This window comes from Lissotriton vulgaris, chromosome 8, assembly GCF_964263255.1.
Source record: "Lissotriton vulgaris chromosome 8, aLisVul1.2, whole genome shotgun sequence".
NCBI classification, from domain to species: Eukaryota; Metazoa; Chordata; class Amphibia; order Caudata; family Salamandridae; genus Lissotriton; species Lissotriton vulgaris.
In genome coordinates, this window is record NC_141696.1 from 421,842,080 (window position 1) to 421,869,648 (window position 27,569).

General features: G+C 45.4%; 1 protein-coding gene across 1 annotated transcript in view; it reads right to left on the minus strand.

Annotated features, from left to right (window-relative positions):
• The window catches only part of OCA2 (OCA2 melanosomal transmembrane protein), an 833,084-nt gene that overhangs the window by 438,062 nt on the left and 367,453 nt on the right, over positions 1–27,569 (minus strand). Inside the window, exons 11-12 of the mRNA XM_086934183.1 lie at positions 22,343–22,408; positions 2,938–2,994 (exon numbers count right to left, since the gene is read on the minus strand). Coding sequence (XP_086790309.1) covers positions 2,938–2,994; positions 22,343–22,408 — 123 coding nt within the window. The remainder of the gene's footprint in view (positions 1–2,937; positions 2,995–22,342; positions 22,409–27,569) is intronic.

Sequence of the window (27,569 nt, forward strand, 5' to 3'; positions counted from 1 at the left end):
AATGGTTTTAAAGTAAATAAAAATTGAAAAACAAATGGTAAATCACTTGTGGTATTTAGCATTAATGAATTGTGTCATATTTTTGATGTGAAAGCAAATTATGGTTTATACGTAGGCCATTTGGTCACTATTTAAAAGCACAATAGCACAGAAAGTAAATCTTTTTTGTTGATATTGTAGACTAAATTCAACAGACAATTTGGGGATGTTGTCATCCGGAATGTCATCAAAGTCAGTAAACATAGCTTAAGTGATGTAATATGCGAGGTCATAAGCTGTGCATGGTGGAGGTGCAAGTATAGTGAGCTCAGCAAACTGGTCTTTGTTGGTGTTTTCTGGAGTTTAAAATTGTAATTTTAAGTGACATTTTCACCTAAATAGAGCATTATTTGAACTTTTTTCAGTTAGTTTCTATTTTTTAACCTAAAGATGATATTACCAGATTTAATAAGTATATCCTTTTTTTTTATGTCACTTTCTTTTTAGCAAAGGATGATCTTATTACCATACCCAACTATAAAGTCACTGGCTCATGATGGACAAGCATTATACCAATCCCCCCTCACCTGTGCACAGTCAGACAATGATATCATTCATCACAATATAAAGGGGGCTAATTGGCTCAGTCAGAGGGTCACAATATCCTTATATACAACAACCCTATTGGCCTTGTCCAAGGATGACCATATCATTATATAAGCCAAGCCCATTGACTTTGTCAAAAGATGATCACATCAATATACAAGTCAAGCTTATTGGCTCTGTCAAATGGTCACCACAAACATCTAACCCCTCAGCCAGGTCCTGCCATAAACCACCATGGGAGGCCAACACCTATTGCTAGGCCCTGCAGCCAATCACTGCTGCCAGGGCCCGCACACAACCGACAACACCCCTCAGGCGATTCAGCCGTGCACACTGGGTGGGGTCTGAAAAACAGGTCTTTTAGCCAAGCCCTGCAGTTAATCCCAGGCCCTGAAGTCAGGATCTGTGCACAACCCTGCCTCTCGCAGACCCCGCCATGCATGGTATGGGTTGACCACTGGGCCTGGCTTTCAGCTTGCCCCTGTGTCCAAACCACAGCAAGCAGCAAATGCCACTGCACATGGCTTAAGGGTTATCTGCAGAGCCCACCCTTTGGCAAGATATTTTTTTTTAAACAAAATTTAAGGGTAGGTGGACCTGTATTTAGATTAGTTGTCCCTCATAAGCTCTTGCACACTTGTAGGACTTCCCATTGGGTTCATGAATACAGTGTCAGGTCCACAAACACTGTGGGATGTCAACATAGGGCAAAGACCCTATTGCTGAAGGTTCACGGACACATGAGACCACACTGGGGACTAGGAACCCAGCTTCTGGGTACATGAACGCTAAGGGGAACAAAGCACCTTAAAAAAATATATATTTTAAAACCAAGGGGTCCAGTTGGGACTTTCTATCTGATCTAAGGGGCCTGGGAACATACCATGCCCAGATATGGCGTCTTCACATTCTTTTAAGGGCACAAGGCCGGAGTCCTGCATCCTCTGATGGTGGGCGCATCATTTATTCTAGTTGCTACCAATCAGAGTATTACACATGCTCAGATTGAGTTTTGTGTTTACGAACTCAAAATTGCACAAGAGAAAAAGCTCCCTTATACAATCAGATAGCAGTCGTTTTTAAATTCTGAGTCTACAGATGTTCCATGAACTCGGTATTTTGGGCCTTCTATGGACTGTCGCAATATCTGTATGTTAACTGGCAGCTCAGTTCAATTTGAGGCCTATAATAAACATTTTTGACATGGAAATTTCAAGAAAACTACAGCCTAGAATTTACCATGCAACTGTACTTCCTTGAGTAAATTCATACTTTCATACCAAGTTTGTGATAATTCCATTCAACCATTTTTTCTTTATGGGAGAGCAGAGCAAAAGTGAAGTGACGAAACTGCACAGTGGTTCCAGGTGAATCCTAAACTGGATGATTTTTATTTTTAGTTTTGTGCAGATTCATTGAAAGGCACCAAATGCATCAAGAAAACAAAAGATTGCTTTTCAATTTAAAATCAGATTAGCCGTAACTACAGAGGAGCTATCACTACATCCGTGAAATATTATACATACGTGATTACTGCCAATGTGCAGTTATAGTTAGGTCAGAGCTTCCATAGGAAGAGCGTTTTTTGTTTTGCTGATAACTTTGGCGCTGTTTGACGAATCTTCACAAAACTTTCCACAAAAAGTGCAGCCACCTCACCACCTTCCTCAAAAGATTCAAAGTTACTTATCAAGTGGAGGCCAAATACAGAGGAGACCCGAAAGTTCATTCTCCTAATTAATTACCATAGGAAATGTTGTTAAGTGATGCAGAAAAAAACAGCTCAACGGAATTACACCAAATTTGGCAGAAAGTTAGAACTTTACTCAGAAAGCATGCTTTCTGTTATTTTGTGTAAATTAGTTCAGCCGTTTGAGAAATTTGTGTTTACAGAGGTAATTAGGATCGTCATGAAGGTGTTAAAACTACAGAGATATCTGGACGGTTGATCTTGCAGTACCTTAAATTAAAAAAATAAGGCCCTCTGATTAGGTTACATGTATTCTGATTGTTTCATGTGCCATTTACTTTTCATTTGGAAGCTTTTAATGTTCCTATTTTTCGATAATTGAAAGTTTTATCGAATATTAATGTTTTACACCTTAGAGGCCTGATTCAGAGGTTATTTTTAATAGTTATGACAATCTCATAGTTTACTCCTGCATTTACATGAATGTGAATCAAGCCCACAATCCGTTCTTAAGACATCAAAAAGTAATGCTCTAAGGCCTGCAGCATAAAAACCTGACTGTGAATAAGCACTTCCCACAGTAGATACAGATGTACAGAGTTGTTAAAATGTAAACAGTTCTTGAGACCAAAGTAACACTTGTATAGATGTAACCAACTTACCTTTACAGCACAATAATCAAAGAATCCGGTTTCTGAAAAGATGGCCACCAAGATCATCTGCAAAGATTAATAATAAATTCATTATAATTTCAGCTTCACAGCTAGAGAAACCTTAAGGCTAAATTTATAAAAGACTTTGGAGATTGAATACTGCAAGAGAGCTCAGATGATCTAGTCACAAATGGGTGCAAAGGATGATTGTGTCCAATCACAACAAGCTGATGAGGGTTTTTTAAAGGGATAAATGGTTTTAGCTTTTCATTGAAGGATTTATGGTTTTATGCAGACATAAGTCATCTGAGGGCATTTATTGCTATATTGAAATAAGAAGCCTCAGAAAGAATTCAAATGCTCAAACTTTACTGGAGTGTAATTAAAATTTAGAAAAGAGCACAATTTAAAGCGAAGGAGAGGACAAGTACAACAAAAATAGAATAATGCAATCTGCTTGTAATATATTTAATCCTTAAATTATAGGAAAGCGGCCTCAGCATTGATGTGAACTTTGAGCTGCCACATATTTAAATATTCTAAAGGCCAATGCACTAATCCGTGTTAACAAACCAGTATATACAAAGTCTATTCCGATTAGTTTGCAAACAGGGATGTTTACATGAGGCCACCTGGCAAGATTCGCAAAGGGGAAGCTGTCCAATAGAGACAGCTTCCATTTTGCAAACCAGTTACCACCTCAACTGGGGGAGTAACTGGTTTAGAATGAGAAATAAAAGTAGTGTCAGCACCCAAAGCTCTGCTCAGAAGTAGTTTGCATCCAGTGCTTTTATAATTCCGCTGTAAGACTTTGGGTTACTGGTTGAGGGAAGTGAAACCTCACTCAAGCAGCAACCACGATCCTGGTCTGGGTAAAGTCATAAGCAAACCCCACATTATCCTGTGCTCAACTGTCTGGTAGCTTGGCACAAAGCAGTCAAGCAGTCAGGCTTAACTTCGAGGCAATGGCTTAAGTATGTATGCAGTACTTCAAATAGTAATAAAGTGAAAACACAACACAAGAAAAATTCCACACCAATGCTTAAAAATATAGTCTGCAAAAATCTAATCAATAGAATCGGAGATATGCAATTTTAAAGATTCAAATTCCAACTGTGGTTATCTGCTCACGCCAGTCCAGGACAAAGCCACAAGTTAAGGTCGACCGTGATCGATCGTGGGCAGGCTACAGGGATCCCACTTATTTCCGCTGAAAACAGTACCTTAATCCTGGTTGTAAAGAGATACAGAGCCCCGCATGGAGGATGCGTCTCGCGGCAGAGGTGATGTGACATCTGAGCGAGGACATGAGTATTTGCAGTGTCAGTTCTGGGAAGCTGAGAGGTGTGATGTGAAGTCTTTGCGTGGAGATGTGTTGTTCCGCAGAGGTTTCAGTGGGCTGAATAGGGTAAGGCGTAGGTCTTGCATGGAGATGGGTCACACAGCAGAGGCTCCGATGGGCTGTGCAAAGTCTCTGTGTCGGGGGAGTCCATGCAGCAGAGGCGATGTATCAGTTCTGAGTGCCATGCATGAATTAGCAAAGGCAATGTGTCGGTTCTGCAGGAGATGTGCTGCACCAGAGATGCGTCTGTTCTGTTAAATTCACAGATGGGCTGGCAGAGCACCTTCAGGCCCTCTTCCAACGGTCAAGTACTAGATTGGCACCACCTGGGAGGGCAGGGTACACTGGTGGCAGAGTTCAGGTACTGTGTTCATGGTTGTCTTCTTCCTGGCAGAGTCCACAGGTCTAGAAGTGTACTGAAGAGTTGGGTGTAAGGGTCCAATATTTATACCTGGTGCCCACTATGACGAAGAGCGAAGCTTCTAGAGGTTTCCGCACACCCTGAGGTGTCAGGCATTCCCTTCCTTCCAGCTCGTCTGAGATCAGGAAACACCAGTGTGAAACCCTTTGTTAGAGTGTTCAGACAGAGCCTTTGAGATGTGTAAGTGTAGTAGGTGACAGCTTCTCTCCCTCATTAATTCAGAGTGGCCCATCCTGCAAACGCCTAGCTACACTTCTTTCTCACTTTCTGGGAGTAATAAACAAAGACCAACTGCCAACTACACCTAATCATGTGACATAGGAACAGGTTGCAGGCACCAAATGGTTAGGACAAGAAAAGAAAATGCCAGCATTGTAAAAGTTGGTTGGCTATCCTCAAAAGGGGCAGCGCTACTGACACAGAACCAATAAAATAAACGTTCACAAAAAATGAAAAATATTATGTGATTTTTTGTGAAACTTATTTAATAATAATTTGAACTGTTTTGAAATTTTGAGTGGGCACTCTGTTTTTCATTTGTTTCGGAAGGTCTAATTAATATTGGAACTGTGTCATTTGTATATTTTCTCTTCCTCCCCTGAAACCTTTGTGGTTCTAAAGTAGCAATTTCAGAATTGTGACTGAAGGTTTGACTCAACCATTAAACAGGGCTTTTAATTGCCATTAGACACCAAAATCGACCTGTCTACCTGCTCGCAATTGAAAGTTATCACATGTAATATGGTAACCCAATGTTATCCTATAGAAGCGGTAGTGCTCGCTACAGCAAAATATGAATTTAGGATTTTTTTTTTTACTACCAGGACATATAAAAGTTAACTTAAGAAACTTTACTACCCGACAGGAATCATCAACAAAGCGATGAAGAGCCCAAAATAATAACAGGGACACCCTGTTGAAGGACAAGACACCAGATGAACATGAGGAGAGGCCAGTTTGTGTTACCACCTTCAACACCCACTCGAACCTGGTATCCAAAATTGTCAATAAACATTGGAGACTCAAATTGTTGTCAACTCAACTCCCATAGCCCATGTTCGCACATAAGAGAGGAAGTAATTTGAAGGACATGCTTGTCCACACAAGACTTCGAACAGGACCACAAAAAACACCTGAGGGACGACTTCTCCCACCAGTACAGGGTTACCACCCCTGTGATATCTGCAGCACGTGCCACCAAACCAAGAGGAGTAGACACACAAGATTCAAGAATAGTACGGAATGGGAACAGATGTTTCACCATTTGCAATAGTAAAAATGTACATAAGTTCACCTGCCCATGCGGCCTAGATTATATAGGCATGACGACAAGACAAGTCAATGTTTGCATAGGGGAACATAGGAGTAACGTTCGTTGCAAGAAGAATACAACCAAGATGTCATCACATTATCTGACCACTGAAGATACCGTGGATGATTTTAAATGGACCACCATTGAACAACTTAATGATGAAAATTGACTTATTGAGAAAGAAGAGCGGTGGGTGTTCCGTTTAGGGACACACATCGATGGTCTCAATGATGATATACCTTGGAGTCAATTTACCTAAACCCCCATGTAAATATTCTTAAAACATCATCATAGAGAATTGTTGGACTTGGCCCTTTTTGGTACGTTCACCCCTGAACATTTTGCCTGGTCTGTAACCTGGTGTTGGTGATTTTAGGCCTATGGGCACTTTAACACTGTGGTCCAGTGTTTGGTGTGTGCGCTCTCTGTGTACGTGTGGCGAGATTGGCCTGTCCTCCCATAGGAATGCATTGGGGATAAGTGCATCCATGGTAGTTCCTGGTATGAGAGGAGTGGCAGGGTAAAGTTTAGTATGTATGAATTTGTGAGAATAAATGCTACGCAATGGTGTGCGCAGATTTATGATGACTGGGGGAGAAATACCACTTTTAGAAGTTGGCATTTCTGTGTGCTATGTGTCTGCCTGCCTGATGTGAATTGCATGTCTGGCTTGTGAGTGACAGTGGCTGAGAGGTGTGGGTGGCTCCAGGAGGGGCAGGGTGAGTCAGCGCAAGGCTGAATGGGACACCTGGGCTAAGAGTAGTGGGAGGGGTAACCTCCTGACTGAATAGGATGTTGCTTGCCCAAATGAATGCTGGCTCCAACCCCTGTGGTTTGTCTGATCACCTAGCCCCCACCTGACAAAGGGGAAGAGGAGCTTGAAAAACAAAGTGCTCCAAATCCCCCCTGAACCATTTGCATCTGGTTCCCTCATTCCCTGCACTTTAGAGAAAGGAATTCTGGGTATAAGTATAGGGGCTGTGACCCAATGTTGGGTGGTGCGTTCCTGGATTTGTGTGGGGCTTGCTGCTGCTGGGGCCCAGGAAGAGCTGCCATGGGGGCTTGCCTCCCTGCTGGAGGGCCCTGTGTGCTGGCCTCCCTGGGCCCAGCTGTGCCCCTGGAGGAACGCTTTGCCCTTTGTTGCTGAGAGAGGTGCTTTGTTTGTATTGCCCCAGGAGAAGAAGCGTGGGCTGCGCAGCGCTGCAGCCCTCTGAGAGGGAATCCCCATTGTGGGGATGCCCCCGTGGTGCCAAGGGGAGTGGGTGCCCACCCCGCGTTTTGCTGAGCGGGTGCCCACCCCGCATTTCTGCTTGTTTTTGCAGCGGGAGCCCACCCCGCTGCTTTATGCCTTTTTGCAGGTGCCCACCCCGCGTGTTTGTGCCTCTTGGTGGTGCGGAGGTAACTGGGGCAGGAGCCCACCCAGCATTCATCTGTCTCTGGGGGGTGCCTACCCCGCTGTTCGTGTGCTCTTGGCAGGAGCCCATCCCGCTACTGTGTGGCCTTAGAGGGGACCCCCAGCGTGGGGATCCACCTGTGTGCAGAGTAGAAAGCAGCCCACCCTGCATTTGTGCTGAGTTGCAAAGATTTCAGAGAGGGGCCGACACGCTGTCTGCAGCGACCCAAAAGTCAGGTAAGAGCCGCCTGACTGGGGATGGAGCTACGCTCCCTCTGGGGCGGAAGCTGCAATGCGAGACCGTCGGGCTCCCATGCTTGAGGGAGAGCCCTGCGGCATCAGCTGAGCACGAGGGGACATCCGGAGCCTGGAAAGGCTCCCCGCTTAAGTCCAGGACCAGAGGGAAAATCCAGTGCCAGGTCATGCGAGGCGGAGGAGAGGAGACCAGGGGAATCCTGCCTGCAGTCCCGAGAGAGGAGGCCAGAGGAGACTTCAGCCCACAGTCCGGTGAGTGGGGCTTGAGTAGTGAGGCACAGTGTTGGTGCCTGAGCGGTCCCACCGGTGCGGGATGCTCCAAGGGGGCATGTTTTGCTGAAAGAGCCCCGTGGCGCTCACACAGACATTGTTGGTGCCAGCTTCAGAGCACATGGTCGGTGCTCGCTTCCCTCACAGCTGCCCCGCTAGACAGAGGGCAGCTGCAACGTTGGCAGAAGGTGCTTTGGGAGTCCCGGAGTGGAGCTTCCACTGCACAGTGGGTGCAGTGCCATGTCTTTGGGGCATGTATTGTCTAGGAGAGCCCCAGAGGGGGGCTCATGAGGCACGTGGTGCCAGTAATGAGGTTTTTGTTTGCCCAGCTGCCCTGCGAACCCGCAGGCAGCTGCAACATTTGGGCACAGTTGAGTTTTAGAGTCCCAGTGGAGGACTCAGGGCACAGGAGTGCACCTGCCTACAGTTCTCCACAGATGCCCAGCAATTAGTAGGCAGCTGCAACGTTTAGGCTAGTACCTGTGCACACTTTCATTGGCAGCCAGCCTTGACATTGGGACATAGGGCTTCAGGCCCTATGAGAAGGCCAGTTGGCCTGGGGCAGTTTTGCGACATTGGTAGAGTGTAATGTAGCTATTACTAGGAGTGTTGCCAATAGAATGATTTAGGCCCATTGTATCTACTCTAATGTGTTTATGCTGGTGATACCTAATGCGTAGTGTGTTTATGCTAATGAGGGTTGGGCCAAATGTGTTTATGCCTAGTGTCCTGTTATGAGGTTATTGCATAAGGTGTTTATGCTTGCGAGTGCCTATTTACGTAAGGTGTTTATGCTGATGAGGTTTGAGCCTAATGTGGGTTTATGTCTAATGCTAATATGATAATGCTTAGGTCATTATGGTACCAGTAGTTACTGGTTGTGGTTTGCATTTACTTACCTGATCTGATGGTTCTGACCATGGCCCGATTGGCCTGGTCCTGTATATAATCCCCTGTGAATATTGCCCGTGCCAGTTGGCACAGTGTAAATGTGGGATTATGTTTCTAATGGGTTATGACAATACAAAGGCTATTTTCTTACATAACCTTCTGTGGAGTTTTGTTTGTGGTGTGCCTAGTTTGTTGCTGCTGTGTGCGTGTGTGTTGTGCAATCGCTTTACACATTGCCTCTGAGATCAGCCTGAATGCTCGTGCCAAGCTACCAAGGGGGTGAGCAAAGGGTTATCTTCAGTGTGTAACTCCATTGCCTTGACTAGAGTGGTGGTTTCTGCCTGGCTTTGGCGCAAGCCTTAGCCAACCAGAAATCCCATTTCTAGCAAGAATAATCAGAGTGATAGCACCCATCAAAGAGAATAATCTGAGTGATAGCGCCCACTATGTATTTTCATGTCAACAGGCAGGTGCTCAGCTTGTTGTCCCATATGTTGTCTCTTAGGGGTTTTTCACCCTGTTTACCATTCACCGATAAAGGGCCAAAGAAAACTTTAAGGCGATTATGTCGTATACCATCTGATTACATCGCACATATAGTGCCCATTTAAAACAAGCACATTATCGTGCTTCACTATTGGGGTCGAAAAAGTGCCTGAGACTGCCCTCAGTGTGCGGTACCAGAACAGCAATGTGACTCCTTTGTCTTTCTCGCCTGACGTAATAGGAATAGGAACAGGTTCCATTTAAGACCATGATAGACAAACATTGAAGGGGTTTATGCAAAATCCTACTAATGTAAAATGGGAAATTATTAAGTCATGAAAAATGATGGAACATGCCCTCATTCATTTAAAAAAAAATTATCTTGATACATTTAATAAAAGTAATTAGAGGTTCAACAGACAGGATCGGTGAAATAATCAAGACGTTCGATAAACCAATCACTCGTTTCATTGAACCGAGCAGGTTAGCAGTCAAGCTCTTTAAGACTCCGCATAGCCATGCGGGGTCAACACAACATCAGAACTACTTCTGGGAGACGCCTCCGAGCTTACGCACTGCTTCAGAGTATGGAGCGTCAAAAGTAAAGGTGTGAGAGAGTATTTCATCCGGTTATGGCATATAGGAGATGAGCACTCTAGCCTCCTGCCTCCCAAGACAATCCCGCCTACCGGAAGTATGTCATTGGAACAACCTCCGTGACCTTCTCTACAGGTGCTCAGGATTAACGTTCACTGGGCGGCAGGTACACCAATTTACTACTACTTAAGGGCACACCCCGCAAGGTCCCATTGTTCAATGGAGCCGCGGGATGGCTTGACACAGTGAGGCAGTGCCCTGGGAGTAGTAGGTACGGCATAGCCGATCGTCGCCAACAGGGTGTTTAAGACCAGACCAATGGTCTAAATCAGGGAGTAAAAAGAGACACGAGCAAGTTTGAAATATTGATTTCTAACGCTGTGTTCTCATGCGCAGCACCTTACCTAATACAAGCAGACATATTATTAGAAACAAGATTGTCGGCATAGTTACTATTCCAGAAAATACAAAGGGAGAAAGCATGTTATAATGCTGAATGGAAACAGGTTAAATATATACCTATATTTCACCCTCCCTTGCTAGTAGGTTATTTTGTAACTAAAGAAGGTCTCTTTAGGATTACATAGGTGGCCCCATACCTCTGGTATTTAGCAGAAGTGGACCACATCAAATTCTGCACAAGCTCTCAGCATACGAGTGTTTTCCAAGTGTGTGTGATCATGCCTACGCATTGCATTATGTGTTATGCCTAGAACGTGCGCTGATCAGTCCGAACAACAACCAGTGTTGAAATAACCTTGAAGGCCTCAGCATCACGGTTCAGACTAAGCTTACCAAGTAAAACTACTAGTGTAGAAAAACATTCTCGTGTGAAGCAAAACACTCTGCTAAACTCTAAACAATTAATAAAGTGTGTGCTGTGTGCAAAAGGCAGTAGAAAGGAAAAATGGTGTTTAAACTTCTAATAAGCTCATGTCAACTTAACACTGTGTGAATGCAAGGCTCAGCCCCACAACAGCCCTGCAGAGGGCGTAAAGACCCCTGATGAAGCTTGACACCATGGGCCTTTTTGATGTGAGGGGTATTTTAACAAAACTGTTTTTTCCCCACCACTGTAGGAAACACACTTCAGGGAAAACACAACTTTAGAACTATCTGAGGATGGATCTCTGTTTAGTACCTATTGACTTGAGGAGGACATATACACCTCCACTGCTCCTACGAGCAAAACCTCTTCACTCCCCCTTTTGTTTTTTTCATATAAAAGTTAAACTTCCATGTCCAACCTTTTAAATACCCTGCACCCTGCCCTCTGTGCTGTTCAGTTATTGTCAGAAACAGTGGTTCCTGTGGAATAATAGAATCAATATAGATATAAGGTGCACAATCTGTGTTGTTCAGGGCCTACCTGAGGGGTGACGTATGCATTAAACAGGAAGGCTTGGTGCTGGCAAAGGTTATATTTCATCGGGTCAAAATAGCAGTTTAAAACTGCACACACAGGCTGTAATGAAAGTCCAGAGACATATTTACTTAACTGGGTGGCACAATCAGTGCTGCAGGCCCACTTGTAGCATTTAATCTACAGGATCTGGCCAAATGGCGTTCAACTTTACTAGGGACTTATAAGTAAACAAATAGGCTAATTGAGTGTAAGTCCATTCTACTATGTTTTATGGAGAGAGCACGAGCACTTTAACACATGTTAGCAATAGTAAAAGATGCAGAGTCTTAAAGTCAGCAAAAACAAAGTCGGCAAAACAGGAGAGTTGAAGGCAAAACATTAGGGGAGAATCATACCACGGATGCCAGGTCTAACGTCAGCACACACATATCAAGGTTGTGTAGTCTTAAATCTACCTTATGGATCTTTCATCGAATATCTGACACTCCCTGCCGCTTTACCTAACTTGTGCATGTTCCTGCTCTCTCCCTTTCTTACTTCTTTCCTCTTTGTGTGCTTTCAATCTCTTGCTCGCAGTTGGTGTCGGATGAGAAAAAATACGTGCTGGTCCCAAAAAAGTAGTTCAGGTGGCCCCCACTGGTTGAAATTAGGAACTGGGGCTGTGGCCCTGAATAAGAAGTGATCTAGTGAAATTGTTCAGTACAAGAAGTCCCTTCAAACTCCACCAGCCTTGTCAGCACAAGCTCCCTAAAACCTACCATGAGAAAATAGAACTCGATTCATATTTTGCTGGTTACTAAAGATGATTAGAGACGTTCAAGCTCAGTAGCAACAGGAGAAAAGACCACCACATTTTTCAACACATCTGAAGGACCTTACAACCTTCTTTGGTTGCTAAAGGCACCTAATTTCAGTTCTAAAAGATCGGACAGCTTTATTTCTGATTTTAGTTGCAGAATGCTACTGATATTGTAATGCTTTTAATTAACTGAACAATACATTATTATTATTACTATTGGCTCTAAAAGTCTGCCTGTTCAAGGTTCTTCACAAAATTCACAGATTCAGCCTCTGACATCATATGGAGTTGGCCAGATTAGCCTTTGAGATCAATATTGTTGGGGGAAATTGAGTTCTGAAAATGCTTCAAAAAGTTTAAGTGGCTTTTTCACCAAGCTAAGCCCGCACCAGCCACTATGTCAATCTTAACTTCACCTGTTGGAAAAACTGCCTCCAATCAAACCCAAATCTAGCACCAACTATTTTGACAAGTAGGTTTTTTTTTTAGGTTTTTTTAAGAGATGCTCATCTACTTGCCTAGAAACTCCGCCTGTGTGTCAAGTTGAACCTCCTTTTCAATCAATATCGCTGAAGATACTTTTACTTACAATTTTATTTTGATAAACTAATTTTATTTCTTTTTTACTGGTAACGTTACCCAACAAACCTTCACAATTACTGCTCCTATAGTCATCCTACAGACCCCACAAGTCATATTCAGAACAGTATTAATCCGTTGAAAGCTATAAATTCCGCATGCCCCAAACCATATCTTCCCATGCTTTTGTGGGCATACCCGGCCTTCATAAATATTTTTTTTTCCTGATGGGCACAACAGTCAACATCTGTCCACACCTGCCCGCCATTCAACCATTGTAGGGGGTCCCACAGATTCCCACTTCCATGCAATATCCCTCTTAGAGACCAATGTTGCAATTCCAGTGAACAGGCATTTAGCCCTCAGTCCACCCAAGTTCTCCAGCGGGCCTAACAGGGCCACATTGGCTATGAACTCCATTTGTCGATTCAGGATGAAGGAAAGTTTTGGCCCTACCCACCCCAAGTATTGGTCTACCACTGGTCAAGACCATGCCACATGAAAGAAGTCTGCATCTGGTGATGGGAAGCAGAAGCAGGCTCCCTGGGAAATTATGCCTGCTCGGTGTAACCTCTGAGGGGTCATTTATGTGAAATACAAGTATTTGAGCTGAACCAATCTGAGTGTTGTGGACATGGCCAATTCTCGGAGGGGCCATCTTGGCCTCCCACCACTGTGTCCTCCAGCTCACCAACCCATGCTTCCCACTTCTGTCTCAGTCTGCCAAAGTGGTACGTGATTTGAAAACTAGGGTGAGGTAAATCTGGGATATGGCGCACTGTGGAACTTCCTGGTTAGCAGTTTAGCCTCAAGGGGGCTAAACTCTGGGATTTTGGTATCTGGGGGTATGTTAGCCAAGAGGGTGTGTCTCAACTGCAAGTGTGTAACAGTTGGCATTGCCGCTATATTTATTGGTAAGTGTGTATGTGGCCACCTGCTCATACATACCCGAAATGTGTAATATCTCTGGTGCCACTTTGAGAACCACTTTAATCCTGCGGTGTGATGCAGCCATTTCCCCCACCAGAACTGGGGCCCTCCCCATCAGTCTACCATCGCAGCCTATAATGCGGATGGTGCATTGCAGCTGAGGTATCACGCCAGAGTCATTACCAACAGTGCTTGTGGATCAGCGCCACATACAGAATGGCCATTATCGTATCCAAGCCCAACAGGTTTAGTTCCACTCTGTACTCCAGATACCCCCAGCCCTCGTTAAACCAGTCACTAATTATGACCAGTTGCAATGCCATATGTTAACCCTGGATGTCTACTATCCACCATCCGCCATAATAGTAGGACTTCTGGCAGTTAATTATTGCTATGTGGGAGCATCCACCTGCCCACAAAAATTTGCAGAACATGGAGTGGAGTTGCTGGAACCACTGACTAGAGATTGGAATGGTAAACGTTTGAACGACAAAGGAAGCATGGCAACATCATTTTAAAGGCGGCCACCCATCACAAGCAGTGGGAGTTATCACCAGTTCTGCAGATCCCGCTTCATGTTGCTCACCAGAGGAGTGAGGTTAAGACTCCGTGTTAATTCCATTGATAACCAGAAACTGGTATGAAAGGCAATGCACAGGGTTTGCCGACCAGTAGTTTCATAAGCTCCAGTACCCCCTTATCCGGACCAGCAGGGATTTTGCTTTATTCACTTGGAGGACCGAGGCCGCCTCATAGATATCAAGCAGTTTCAGGCAATGAAGGCCTGAAGTCTGCAGGTCCGCTTAGAAAGGGAGGACCTTATCCACGTATTGTGCTATCTGTTCCACGGGTCCATGCCCACCCTATAATCACAAGGCGCATCGTATGAGTTTAGCCTGGGGCTCCATTGCCAGTGTAAACAAAAGGGGGGAAGGGGCAACTTTGCTCGATGCCTCTGCGGATGGGGAAAGTGAAGGAACGAAACGTTGATAGGACTTGAGCAGACAGATGGTAACATAGGAGTTGCATAAGGCTACAGAGAAAGGTCTCTAGCCCAGCCCGCTCAAAGACTATGTCAAGAAAGGACCTTTCAAAGCATATCAAATGCCTTCTCAAAATCAATCAGAAGCAGGACTGCGGGGTGTTGAATGGTATGCACTTGAGAGAGCACTACCTGAACTCTTTGGATGCAGTATTGGAATCCGATGTGGCATAAAGCCGCATTGATCCGGGTAAATCAGATAGGGCAGGGTCAGTCGCAAGCAGTTGGACAAAAACCTTGGTGAACACTTTGATCTCCTCATTAATGAGGGACATCAGCCCATATAAGGCACCTTTTCTAGATGGATGACCCGTTTTAGGGATAACAATGGTGACCCTGTCTAGCTCTGGGGAAATGGTTCCCACATCAGCTGCTTCATTATAGAAAGCCTGCAGTTGTGGTAACAGGAGGGAATTACATTTTTGGGAGTATTTGGCAGGGAAACCCTCGGGCCCCGGTGATTTTACCAGGGGACATAACGGATAATGCCTCCTCAAGGTCATCGGCTGTAATTGACTGGTCTAGTTCCCCGGGAAGGGATTTGGGGATTGAGGGCAACAGGATCTCCTTCAAAATGGGGCAGTGGCTTTGTAAGGTGGCCGCGGCTTACACACGTACAATGATCCCTCAGCATCCCTAATTTGGGTGCCAACCCTGGAAGCAAACTCTCTGGTGGCTAGTCAATAAAGCAGCTTCCCAGATTTGGCCCAGTACTTGAGAACCCGCTGAGTTGATGCTCTCCAGCATTGGTGCACCTCTTCCAGCAAAAGTTATCACACTTGTGACCACTCCAATGTTAGCCGCCGGTCAAGCTCTGCAGATGGATCCATAGTCTTGTCGCTCCAGGTTAAGGATTTGGGCCCTTAGAGTAGTAATCTGCTACAGCTTCCTTTTCTCCCTACCTCGGATATGTCCCTTTAGTAGACCTGAGTGCAGGTTTCTAGCTCCGCACAAGTTGCTGGCTGAGTGCACTGTATCTTTATTAATCTCCAAATAGTAGGGAATCTGACTTTATACTCAGAGCTGTCCAGATCTTGTAGGTATGATGCACTGAGATGCCAGATTGTCCAAAGAGTAGGCGCTGTGAGGGCAAGTTTGGCAGATAGTGGCATGAGGTCAGAGATCCCACTGGACAGAATTTTGTGCCCGCCAAGGTCGCATCTGCCCCAATGTTTCTGCCCACTGGGTCCATGTGTACGCTGGTAACTGCCTGGGCGAAGTCTATATTCCATAAAACAGCTACCACACGTGATCCCTAGGTGAACCCTGAATGATAGACTGTCTTATGCACGCATTCTAAGGAAGGGCAGTGTTCACCCAGATGAGTTTCTGTAGGAGGAGGACCATCACTGGAAATGTTTAGCATAGTGGAGGGCAGCTGACCGATTAATGCGGTCCAACATGCCATTCACAATCAAGAACATTACTTTAACTACAGCCATGGGGGTCGGGTGGTGCATGCGGTGTGGGTTTGATACAGGGCATAATGGTGTCGCCCCAACTCGGCATGTACAGGACTTCAGGATCAGAGATTGGCTGACATGGCTGTGTTTGTGGTGACAATGAGCGATAAGGGGTGCATACCTACAGGTGTTAATAAACAACTCCCCTGCCCCCAGAATTAGCCCCCTCCCCATACTTATACCCCTGAAGCATCTTTCACCTTGGACCCTGCCATACCAGTAGCCACAACTAATGTCCTAACCTAAACTCTAAAATGAGACCACCTCAAGTGCAGGAACGAATATCAAACAGCCAGGTAAATCCCTTTGTTGTGTGCAGTAGACCTCCCCCCCCCCCAAGTAGATGTGAGTGAACACCCAGGCTTTGCTACATTGTAGGAACAGACTGTCACAGGGGCGGCCCACCAGTGACATCTGGCTTGGACCCAAATAGTTCTGGTGTTTCAGTCCATTGACTGCCCAACACACTGCCATTCCATCTATCTCCAAACCTGAGACGTTTCTACGCCACAATGGGCACGAGCGATTTTTGTGAATTCTTGTCCATTTCATTCTCATTGGCAGTGAATGAGAGCATATAGAGGATCTCATTGTTTTGGATTTGGTTTCCCCAGAGGTCATCATTTGGCATAGATCCTTCTGCTCCTTCACCCATTCTCAGGTCTATTCTGGTGTCGCCAAAAAATGAGCTGTGAAATACAAGAATCACCTTCAATTTCACAGGAAAGAGGATCATTTACTGAAAATTGAGAGTGTGAAGCTACTTTTTAACCAACAAAGGAGCACCTGAGTTACTGGACCACCTGTGTGTAGTTTGGGAAGATCATGATGTGCAAGTTCTGAAATGGGAGATTGAGATTCTGTTGTGACTAGGCCTCTCTGAGAAGGGCTTATCTGTCTCTGTGATTAAATAGCCGAGAAATCAATGGGAGGACTGGAGCCCTCAGTGGAGGGTGCAGAGCTGAACACCCATGGACCCGCTCCACTGCAAACCATGGAACCAGTTTATCAACGGACCCAGGCCTTTATTCAACCTTCAAGGAATGATTCTGCGCCTGTATCCTCCACTTCTTCAGGAAATCCCACAAACTGAAGATTGTTCCTGTGTGATCAATTTTCAAAATCTTCTGCCTTTACCTCAAGTGCCACTGTCATTGGCAGCAGTGTAGAGACCAGTTTTGTAAGGATGGCTATGCCATCCTCTGTGTAGGATACCCGGTTCTCCTCCTCCATCACCCAATAAGCAGCATTCTTGAGAGCCTGGTGCAGAAGGGAGACATCAACCTTCACCTTGCCCACTTTAGTCTCTACTGCATCCCTCAAACTTTGGGTTGCTTGATCAGACTGTGCAGAGGCTGGCTGTCGCGCACCAGATCTGAAATTCTCCCTGCATAACCTGTAGCTAGTGTTGTACATTGGTCAATCTTAGTTTGGTCCGGTGCAGTCGGAGTGGGTCAGTTTTTCCCCCACAGAGACTGCCATTGGGTCGGTCCTTCTAGCGGCCAGTAAGTATAGATGGGCCATGGCCCACTTGCCTTAAGTGCAGCAAGTGCAGCCAAGGCCAGATTGCCCAGGTGGTTTGTCACCTGCACCCCTAAATTCCAGGGACTACTAAACCAATGAGTACTTAGAGACAATAACATACTTTTGCTTTCAGCCAATGTTTTCTTTGTTTGTTTTTTACACTGATGAGGGCTCCATGGCAATATTGACAAAGTTAAAAGGCTGGCTGCCTAAACACCAGATCCGGCTTTGTAATTGCTTTATCATTAACCTACTAACTGAGACAGCTTGCTTCTCAGGTAATGATGCACCTAATTACCTTTGGGCATTTTGGAAGGAAACACCATTAGTGGAGTCCACTTTATCTGTGAGAAGTGTACTGGTCCTAAAGGCACTCTCATCTATATTTAAAACACACTACCTTTCTGGCATAACAAAAGAACAAACAGCCTCAGCAAGCTTCAGGTCACAAAATTCCCCTCTGAAAAACTGTCCCATCCTTAAGCAATTCTTTCACACGAATGGTACATTTAGCACAGGTCTTTAATATCATGCCACTTTAATCATGGTCCTGCCTCTCCTAATCAAACCATATGTTAAAAATGGGTGTCTCTAGTTGGCAAGGGTTTGCACCTTACTCCAAATCAGGACCCATCTTCCTAGTCAGGATAAGGGAGTTACACTCCTCAAATAACCCCTGCTCACCCCTTTGGTAGCTTGGCACGAGCAGTAAGGCGTATCTTAGAGGCATTGTGTAAAGTATTTGCACATAACCAACAGTTATACAGTGTAAGCACTACAAAAAGACACACCAGTTTAGAAAAATATCCAATATTTTTAGATACTTGAAATAAGACCAAAACGATAAAAATCCACAATACAGTACTTTCAAATCTTCAGTTATCAAAATAACCTTGAAAAATAGTTCCTTGATGTCGATAGCTCCATCCGGGACTATCATGGCGTCATGAGCAAACAAACCCAAACAGTTCTGGCTGACGGCGGAGTCGCAGGCCAGCTACGGTGTCGGTAAGACTCACAAACAGTACCTTTTAGAAATGCAGGGCGTCGGCTACTTCTCGTTGAGCTTCTGAAAGCACCGCATCTCCAGGGGTGGTTCCGGAGGTCGGTGTAGGAGTCGTCGGTCCCTCAAAGTCACACAAGTTGCAGATCGAACTCCTCTTTGTTAAAGTCAGGAGCGCTGGCGTCAGCAGGCGTCGGGTGCTGCAGTGAGGCATGCGGGCCCTTAGGTCACGGTGTGGCGTCAGATGGCCTCGTGGGTGAGCCAGGATCGCGGTGTGAGATGAATATGGTGCTCGTCATGGTGCTGGCAGGTCACGTGCAAGGAGTGTTGTCGTCGCTGAAGGGCTGTCGTCGACGGACGAACTGGAGTCGATGGCACCATTGTCGGTCGGCAAAGTCTGTGGTGCGGGATGAGGGCGGTGCATCGTGTAACTTTACAAGCCGGCCCTTTAACCACGGAGCAGGCAGCGGCATCTATTCCGGCGTGGAGCGGCATAGTCAGAGATACCCAGGCATCTTCGTGAAGCGAGGCGCTGCGGAGTGCGGTGCCCACAAGTTATGGTGCGAGCAGCGGCTCGGTGGCAGCGTCAGCAGGCGTTGGTGAGACCAGGGTCACGGTGCGGTGCCCTCTACGGTGCAGTCAGTGTTGTCGTTAAGTTGCTTTGCTTCTGTTGCAGCACAAAACACACAGTTCTCAGTGCTGAGGGCAGAAGAGCTTCAAGTCTTTACTGTTCCTGAGACGTCTTGAACAGGGGGGCAAGCTCTACCTCAAGCCCTTGTAGAAACTCAGAAAAGTAGATTGCAGAAAGTTCAATCCAATCCTTTCACTGCCCAAGACAGAAGCAGCCACTGCAGGACAACACAGCAAAGCACACAGCTAAGTGGTAGTTCCTCCTCACAGCTTCTCCAACTCTTCTTGGCAGTCTTCTGAATCCATAAGAATTCAAAAGTTCTGGGGTTTGGGCCCCAATATTTATACCACCAAATCCTTTGTCCTCTGAAGGCAGAGGGTCCTGTACCTAGTCCAAACCGGTTCTGGTCAGTCTTGGAGCACTTTGTTTACAAGACTCTTTTTCTTTGTCAGGATGGGCCAGGACCCTCAGACACACCACAGGAGGTGGAGCCAGCATTGTGGAAGGCAGGCACAGTCTTATTCAGACCCAGGTGCTACTTCTCCCACCACTATACATGCAGATGGGTCTATTCAGCCCTGTGCTGACTCACCCGGCCTCCTGAAGCCATCCAAGCCCCTGTCACTCACAAACCAGACATGCAATGCACAACCTAGCAGAGGCAGGCTGGATGGTTAGGCAAGAAAATACCTCCTTTCTAAAAGTGGTATTTTTAAACACAGAATATTAAAACCGACTTCACTAAAAGATGTATTTTATCATTCTGAGATCAGCCATACTAAATTCGTTTTTCTACCATGTTCCCTGAGTCAGTTAGGATTATAAGATGTTATAATCAAACAGCCCCTTCTGGCCTAAGGGAACAGGTAGCCTTGCAATAGTGAAAAACAAAATTGGCTGTAATTCAGTACCAGGACATGCCACACACCTAAGGGTATGTCCTACCTTTAACATACAATGCACCCTGCCCATTATGGTGGCAAAGAACCAGGGGGCCTTGTTCATCATTGATCAGGGCTTGGCAATTTATATTGTGCTTTCTACCTCTATATATGTCTCTGAAGCACCTACCTATGTGGACAGCAAGCTACGCCATATAGGATGTATGGCTGAAAGGATGTTGTCTTTGGTGCACCCCATGCCTGAAATCTTGGCTGTCTAGGTGTTGTCAGCCAAGCATGAATTCAAGTCTTATTCTGCCAATTTGCCATTGGTCAAGCCAGAGACACCGTCCCAGGAACTCTGTGAAGTTTGGGACCTGAACGGAGCCTGGCTGCAAAAGGTGACTGACTCATCTAGTCCCTCCACCCTGCCTGAAGGCAAGAGGTTGACTGAAGCCTGGAGTTATGCTGTGCTAATGGTGTGGGAAGAAGTCTCCAGGGCCACTTGGGAGCGCTGTGCCGGAATTAATGGACTGTCCATGTGAATGGGAATGATACTTTACACTGCTATAACTTTGCAATGATGGATCCAATGTTTGTTGTTTTATTTCTGTTTTAATCATAACATACTTTCTGATGTTACTAAATAGTTCTGGGATCATTTACTGAGAGGTTTCTTGATTCTTCTGTTGTGCTGATACTACTAGTCCATACCAAACATTTTCCAAAGTAGCCTTCCAACTCAAATCTGCACTTAAGGGGTAGAAAAGCTGTCTTTGAGAAGCAGAGTTTGCTTGACTATGTCAGGCATATGACTGTGTGGCTGTTTAATTTGCCCCACCAAAGCTCGGCTTCCTCGACATCTTATACAGGGTTAAATATCTTGGATCTGCTTTTTTTTGTCCTTCATGTTATCATAAGTCCTGGGGCTAACACAGTTAACACAAAACAGACTGTTGAAAAATAAACCAATGAGTCAGTTGTTGTGTTTGTTTTTATAGTGAAAAGGGTTTTCAGAAGACTCAATTAAGGGCCTAAAATATAATTAACAGCAGAGCAAACTTCTCTCACATGCACAAAAGCAAAGACCTGGTTTGTGAAGTGAGTACCAGGGAGCCGGAGCAATTCCCTGATGAAAGCCCCTGGAAAAAGAAGTTCACAAAACAGCCCTTGAAGTCTTCTTGCTTCAAGAACAAAGGAGCACACATGGGCCCAAAGGGAAGGATGAGTGGTACCAAACGTTGTGCCAAAGCAAAGCGTCATCAGAAGTGAGGAGAGAGGACCAGAGAGCAGGACATGGACAGGTCATGGCTGTAGGAATTGGAAAGCAGATGAGCTTGGTTCAAGTGAGGAAATAAACCCATAGCAAAGAACAACATTACAAATAAAGGCTCTCCCTTCCGCTTTCCGGTATGAGTGCTCGACTTTGCAATAATTTGATCTTCAGGACATTTCAGGAGAGGCCTCAGTCCAAATCAGCCATAGCTTAGTGTAAGAAAACAGCAGTGAAGGGCCTGCATCGTGTCTGCAGAAGCATTTATAAATGCCTGGGTTCCTGCAGGAAGTATAGTGTCACAAGAAGAGACGAGGTAACTAGGCGCTACTAGAATGAAGCCATGTCTGGCTACAAGAACAGAGACCAAGCAGCCACCGTGAAGGAGAAGGCAGCAGGAGCACCAGGCCAGTGGCATAACATACTCACCCATAGCACCTGTGGTGTGGGGGGCAAGCTCCAAGGGCTCCTTCCGCACAATACCCGGGCTGGAGACCTCCTGATTGAGTCTGGAGGGGCCCCATCCACTTATCTTGCAGGGGGGCCCCCCACAAGTTTCGTTACGGCACAGATGAGGGGGGAAAATAAATCCCAGCAGCCTTGCTATTGGGTAACAATGGGGGGGGGCCCAAGTAGAAAGTTGGGCCCCAAACTATATTTATTTATATACAAATTTAGCACGGTGTTAAGTGACTGGAACATGCCGTCCTAAGAAAGGGTTAGTTGGATGCTGACAACTGTCAAACCCTGTTTTGTATAATTCAGCAGGTACGAGCTTGACCTCCTGGTAGTTAGCGCTCAAGTAAAAAAAAACACACACACACCCCTAAACCAAAGACATATTGCAATACTACTTTAAACATAGCCATAAGTAGGCGCATCATTTTTGTTATCTGCATTATAGGCTGCCAATAAACGATTTGATACTAAACATAGCCATACAAGGTCGTACTTACCATTCCAAACAAAAGGGCCAGAGTTTCATAATCAATCCATTCTGCTACTTTGACCAGACTTGGCCTCTGAAATCAGGAAAAGATAACACATGGTTAATACTATGTACGAACTTCATCTCAGATAGCAATTAGCTGCTACAATGAAAATAGTTTGTACTGCTAAATGATATATAGGATTATAGATGGGCAACAGAGAAGGACCCGGATATTTTTCACTCGAGCTGTCCAAGATGTCCCTCACAACTCTGAGGACAAAAGCATTGCCGTTATTCACGTTTACTCACCTATAATTTTGGGTTACCACAAAAAAGAAATCTTTCTCCATACACCCCTCCCCTCCACCCTCGATGTCTTCCTTCCCCCCTCCTCTGCCCTCCTGATGCGTCCCCTGCTCGGCCAGCGCTGCACTGACCGGTTCTCTGAGAGCCTTGCCAAAGCAGCCTGGAACCCCGGCATTCTTTTGTGACGCAACAGTGGGTGACATCTTTCCTTAGCCACTGTTGCTATGTCACTGCAGTGAATGAATGTACTTCGAATCCAATTAATCATGCTCAAATCAAATCGAGCTTTATTCGGTTGTGGATGCAGCCATAAAAGTACATAAATACAATAACAAAACAATCCTGCATAACGACATCTCCTGAACATGTCAGATCAAACAGTCTGAAATATAGCATAAAAATTCAGAGGTACAAATAAAAACAGGGATGGCATGGCCAGCTGCTCCTTCGCGTTTTATGTGCAATATAGATGCATCACATAGTGCTGGAGCGCAATAAAAACAGGTAATAGACTAACCAAGGTCTCCTTAAGGTTTTAACAAAGTAGAAGCAAGCAGGTCACAATAACACATTTCAACAATACAAAAACATCTAAAACCGGTCTTATCAAAGTGCATTGTGCCCCTGGAGCAAACTGCGACGTGCAAGAAGGAATTTACGAAATGCAAGTATCCTCATATAGAAAGATTTAAGAAATGAACCAAAGCTATAAATAAAATATGGAATTATACATGGCAAACAGTGAATTAGTGATGTTTTCTGAGTGACATCAAATAGACCAGAGCTATGTTCGAGTTGTCGTTGTCACTCAGAATCCAGACGCGAAAAACCTCCCTGCAATTTAATCTTTATCCATCTATAATTGTTATGTTGTATATGGAGTAAAAATCATCTTTCCCTTCTTTTGACTGATATGCAGTGGCAGAGGAGTAATGGGGGAGCCATACATAGCACGACTTCTCCTCCTTGTCCCAAATAAAAATAAAAAATTCATCTGGCCTCCTGAAACAACTCTGAGAAGCCTGTCCGAGCAACCTGGAATTCCTTTATGAAGAAACAACAGTGGGTAACAGCTCTTGTTACCAACAGTTGCTCCATCATAGCAGTGAGTTATTGGATTAGAGTCCAGTCATTCACACAAGTGGCAATCTACAAGAGCCATACATAACAAAAGAATACTGGGTTGAATATTGAAACACATTAAGAACAAGGATTCTCATACCCCTATAAAGGGGTTACCAAATTTAATTTGCAGTCCAGAATTCCCTTTATTGGTGGATGTTCTAGCTTTTAGGTCGTCTACTGACTAATGTAGCGGACTGTTGACAGCCAACCTATTGTATCCAATATAGGCTTCGAGTGTTATTTGTATCTGGCCCTTGCCCATTACTCAATGATTATCTTGTATCTCAGTGCTGTGCTCCAAATTCAATGGCTTTCCCCTCTATTCTTGGGATTGTCCGACCCAAGGAGAATTCAGTGTTTTTGCATTTCGATTGGATGAGGGATACCCTACAACTGCTAACTCAGACTTTGTAGTGCATGACGAATAGCATTCTCTCCCTCTCTGATCTCGCAACCCCTCTCCTTTCCAGACACCACTCTTTATTAAACAAAAAATTAAGGTTCTGGTTGGCCTCACTAAACACCCCTCCCACTTCCACTCCAGTTTCTGCCAGTTGCAGCAGGCAGTAATTTTTAAATGGTTTTTAACCCATTCAAACATGGCTGGCCAAGGGCGCACTCAGACCGCCACCTTGAAATGTTTTATCTTAAAGCTAAAAAAAACATTTGTTACATGGTCACCACATGTGTTTACAAATGCATGGCAGGCATCTTGTAATATTTTTTCTATTACCTTAAGAAAATTAATTCAAATAGATCAGCTCCACCAGAATGTGCAGTGGCCATCTGATGGGGGTGGTGGGGGAGCAACAACATTGACAAGGCGAGTAGTTCTTCACCTCAGTGTCACTGGCAAGACCTATGGCTTTTGCCATTGCTTATTTAGATTTGCTTTTCCTATCACTTTGTTTAAACTGGTAATTAGATGGTGATCAGGATACTCCGGTTGGTTTATCGTTTTAAAATGTTACTTTGGAAACAAACGCCTCACCATGTGATGCACAGGTAGGACAGGCTTTTTAAAATGTAAGATTAATAGTTTATACAATTTCAGAGAAGCATGGTGGATCCAATGCAACAAGTGAGCTGTTCACATACAAATCTATGAGCCACAGAGTTTACTCTGTAAACAACTTGGTACACGTTCTTTGCAGCAGGCATATTAACCCTCTGCACTAACTTCACATAAGTCAAAACCTCAAATATACAAAACAGCTTATCTCTCCAAGAAGATAATCGATCACAGGAGTTATCTTGACATTTTTGTGAGGCCTGGTAATTGCCGGGAAAAGAAATGCTGCAGCAGGTGCTTCAAAAACATAATAAACTCGCAAACACGGCACCCACAGGAAGCCAGCACCCGGTGCGGTGGTAACGGTCGCAACGCCCTAGAGCCGGCCCTGATCATGCTTGTTAAAGGTGGAGGCTAAGAAGGGGGAGGCGGTCAAGACTTTACTTTGCACTTGGGGACATCAATCCACAGAGTCCCCGCTGCTTAGAGGCACCAGTAATCCATGGTGCAACTGGTCATAGGCAGCCCCTCGTTCCTCAACTGTAGGATGCTTACATTTCTGGTTGGGAAGGAGGATCGACCAGTGCTTTGCTTTTGTGTGGAGAAATTTCAATACGCATGGTTACCAACACTTGGAGGCTGTAGGACGCTGGCTCTCAATATAGTTGACCAACATGAGGTACACTGTAAAGAGTCCAGGCAAACCCAAACTGATTTACAGAGGCACAAATGATAACCCAAATGCTCTCTTTTGTGGTAGTGTGGTTGAGCAGTTAGGCTCATCAGAGGGAAGTGCAAATCATTTATTGCACACACAAGGTATTTAGTAAAACACACAATCAAAGAAATCCAATTTCAAACTTCTGGAAATATCACAGATTTGTATATGAATTTAGATGACAATATCGGAATCAGGTAAGTACTTTTTGAGGGATGGATTTTTACAAGTTAAAATAATTCACATAGTGCAATTTCTGGAGCGGTAATGATGTCCAATTGGGGGAAAAACATATTGCATTCAGGCACTTGTCAGTGACTTATAGGACCTTTCTCCTGTACTTAAGGTTAGTATAGGGCAAGGTCCAAGGCAACACAAACAAGTCACCTTGGGCGGCAAAGGGGCGGCGGGGTGCAGAGGTGCGATTAGTGTTGGGTGCCCCGTTCACTTCAATTGGGAATGGTCCAGTTGAAAAGAGGCTTCAAGCTGGGACTGGGGGGCCACTCCGGTTGAACCTACGGGGGGCTCAGTCCTTTAGATACTGGAGCACGTAGGTACACCAGTGGTCCACTTCTCCCCAAGCTGTAGCACTCAGCTGCAGTGGTTTCTTTAGGCTTTGTGTCACTGCAGCAGGAGACACTCGGTTGAGGGGTCCTGCACAAAGAAGCTGGAGGCGGCGATTGGGAGTCTAGTCTGGGCAAACCCAATGGTGGCTTCACCCTTTGAGTCTCAGGACCTTGTTGGCACCCCCTCAGACTCTGCCTGTGGGGCATGGGTGCACAGCTACTTTATGTCAGGTGGCGGCAGTCAGAGGCTCACACTTTGTGTTGGTTCAACTGAAAAGGGGCTAAAAGGACAGCTGGGCCAATCTTGATGTGGGTCTTACTGTCCCTGAAGTACCTTGATGTACAGATCAGTCTTCCTCGGCGTTGGTGTCCGCACGGGACGCAACCACCTTTGGTTGTTGCAAGGGGTCCGGTACCCCAGGTAGTTGTACTATGCAGCTCAGTCATTCCTGGTGTCTCCAAATTTGGGAGGAGGATCTAAACTGTGAGAGCATGGCAACCTGTTCCTAGGCGGCTGCAGCATCAGCAAGACGGTTAGCCGGACCTCATCTTTTTTTGGTGCCTGCAGCTTCAGGGGATGTGCGCCTCTACTCCAAGGGCGTTCTCTGGCGATTTTGAAAGCACCATTATCCCTAAGGGTTTCTTGGAGTCTGAACAGGAGCAGGACAAGTGTTTCTCCATGAGGGTTTGGTGCAGCGAGCAGGGTTGTTGCCAAGTCAGAAGTGGCTCCTCTATTCTCGTGTCAGCAATTTTCTCTCTCCACTCCTTTGTGCTTGTCGAATCTGAGGTCCTGGCATCAGGGGTGCCACTTAAATACTGTATTTAGGGGCATTACAGGGAGTGTCAGGTAGTAGTCACTGGGCGACCCACCTTTAGGGTGACTACACCCTCCATATAACCACTCCCTGTGGGGCCTGGTCATAATGCTGACCCAGAGGACCTAATTCCACCAAAAATCAAGATGGTTGAATTTTCCTAGTCATGTTCACTTCAGGTAGCGCACCTTAGGGGTGTTCTTCCCTGAGGGTGAACACACCTCCTGACTAGCTAATATTGTTACCTGTCCTGGTGCCAAATGGGCCTGAGCAGGGGGTGGCATTTCCACTCACTGGGGGAAGCCAGTGTTGCATATCAGCAGTGGTCAAAGCCTTTGAAGCCTCCGTCCTTGATATGCTGATTACCAGTCATCCTGCGTGGAGGAGAACACGTTCTGCCAGAGCAGGCTTTGTTCTTGATCTTAGAGAGCTTGTGTTCTCACCGCCAGGGCATCAGAAACAGGTCTATGGTGGCAGGCAGTGCCGAAACAGTCAGCCAATACACTAGAGGTCAGTGGGTTTTCAGGGGGTACCGCTAAGGTAACCTCTGGGTGCATGTATTAATAAATCCATCACTGGAATCAGTGTGGGTTTATTAATATGAGGTGCTTGATACCCAACAACATAGGTTTCAGTGAAGTCATTATGTAGCTGGCAAACTCAGTTTGACTAGTGCCCTGTACATACCTTAAAATGGCTTCCCTGTGATG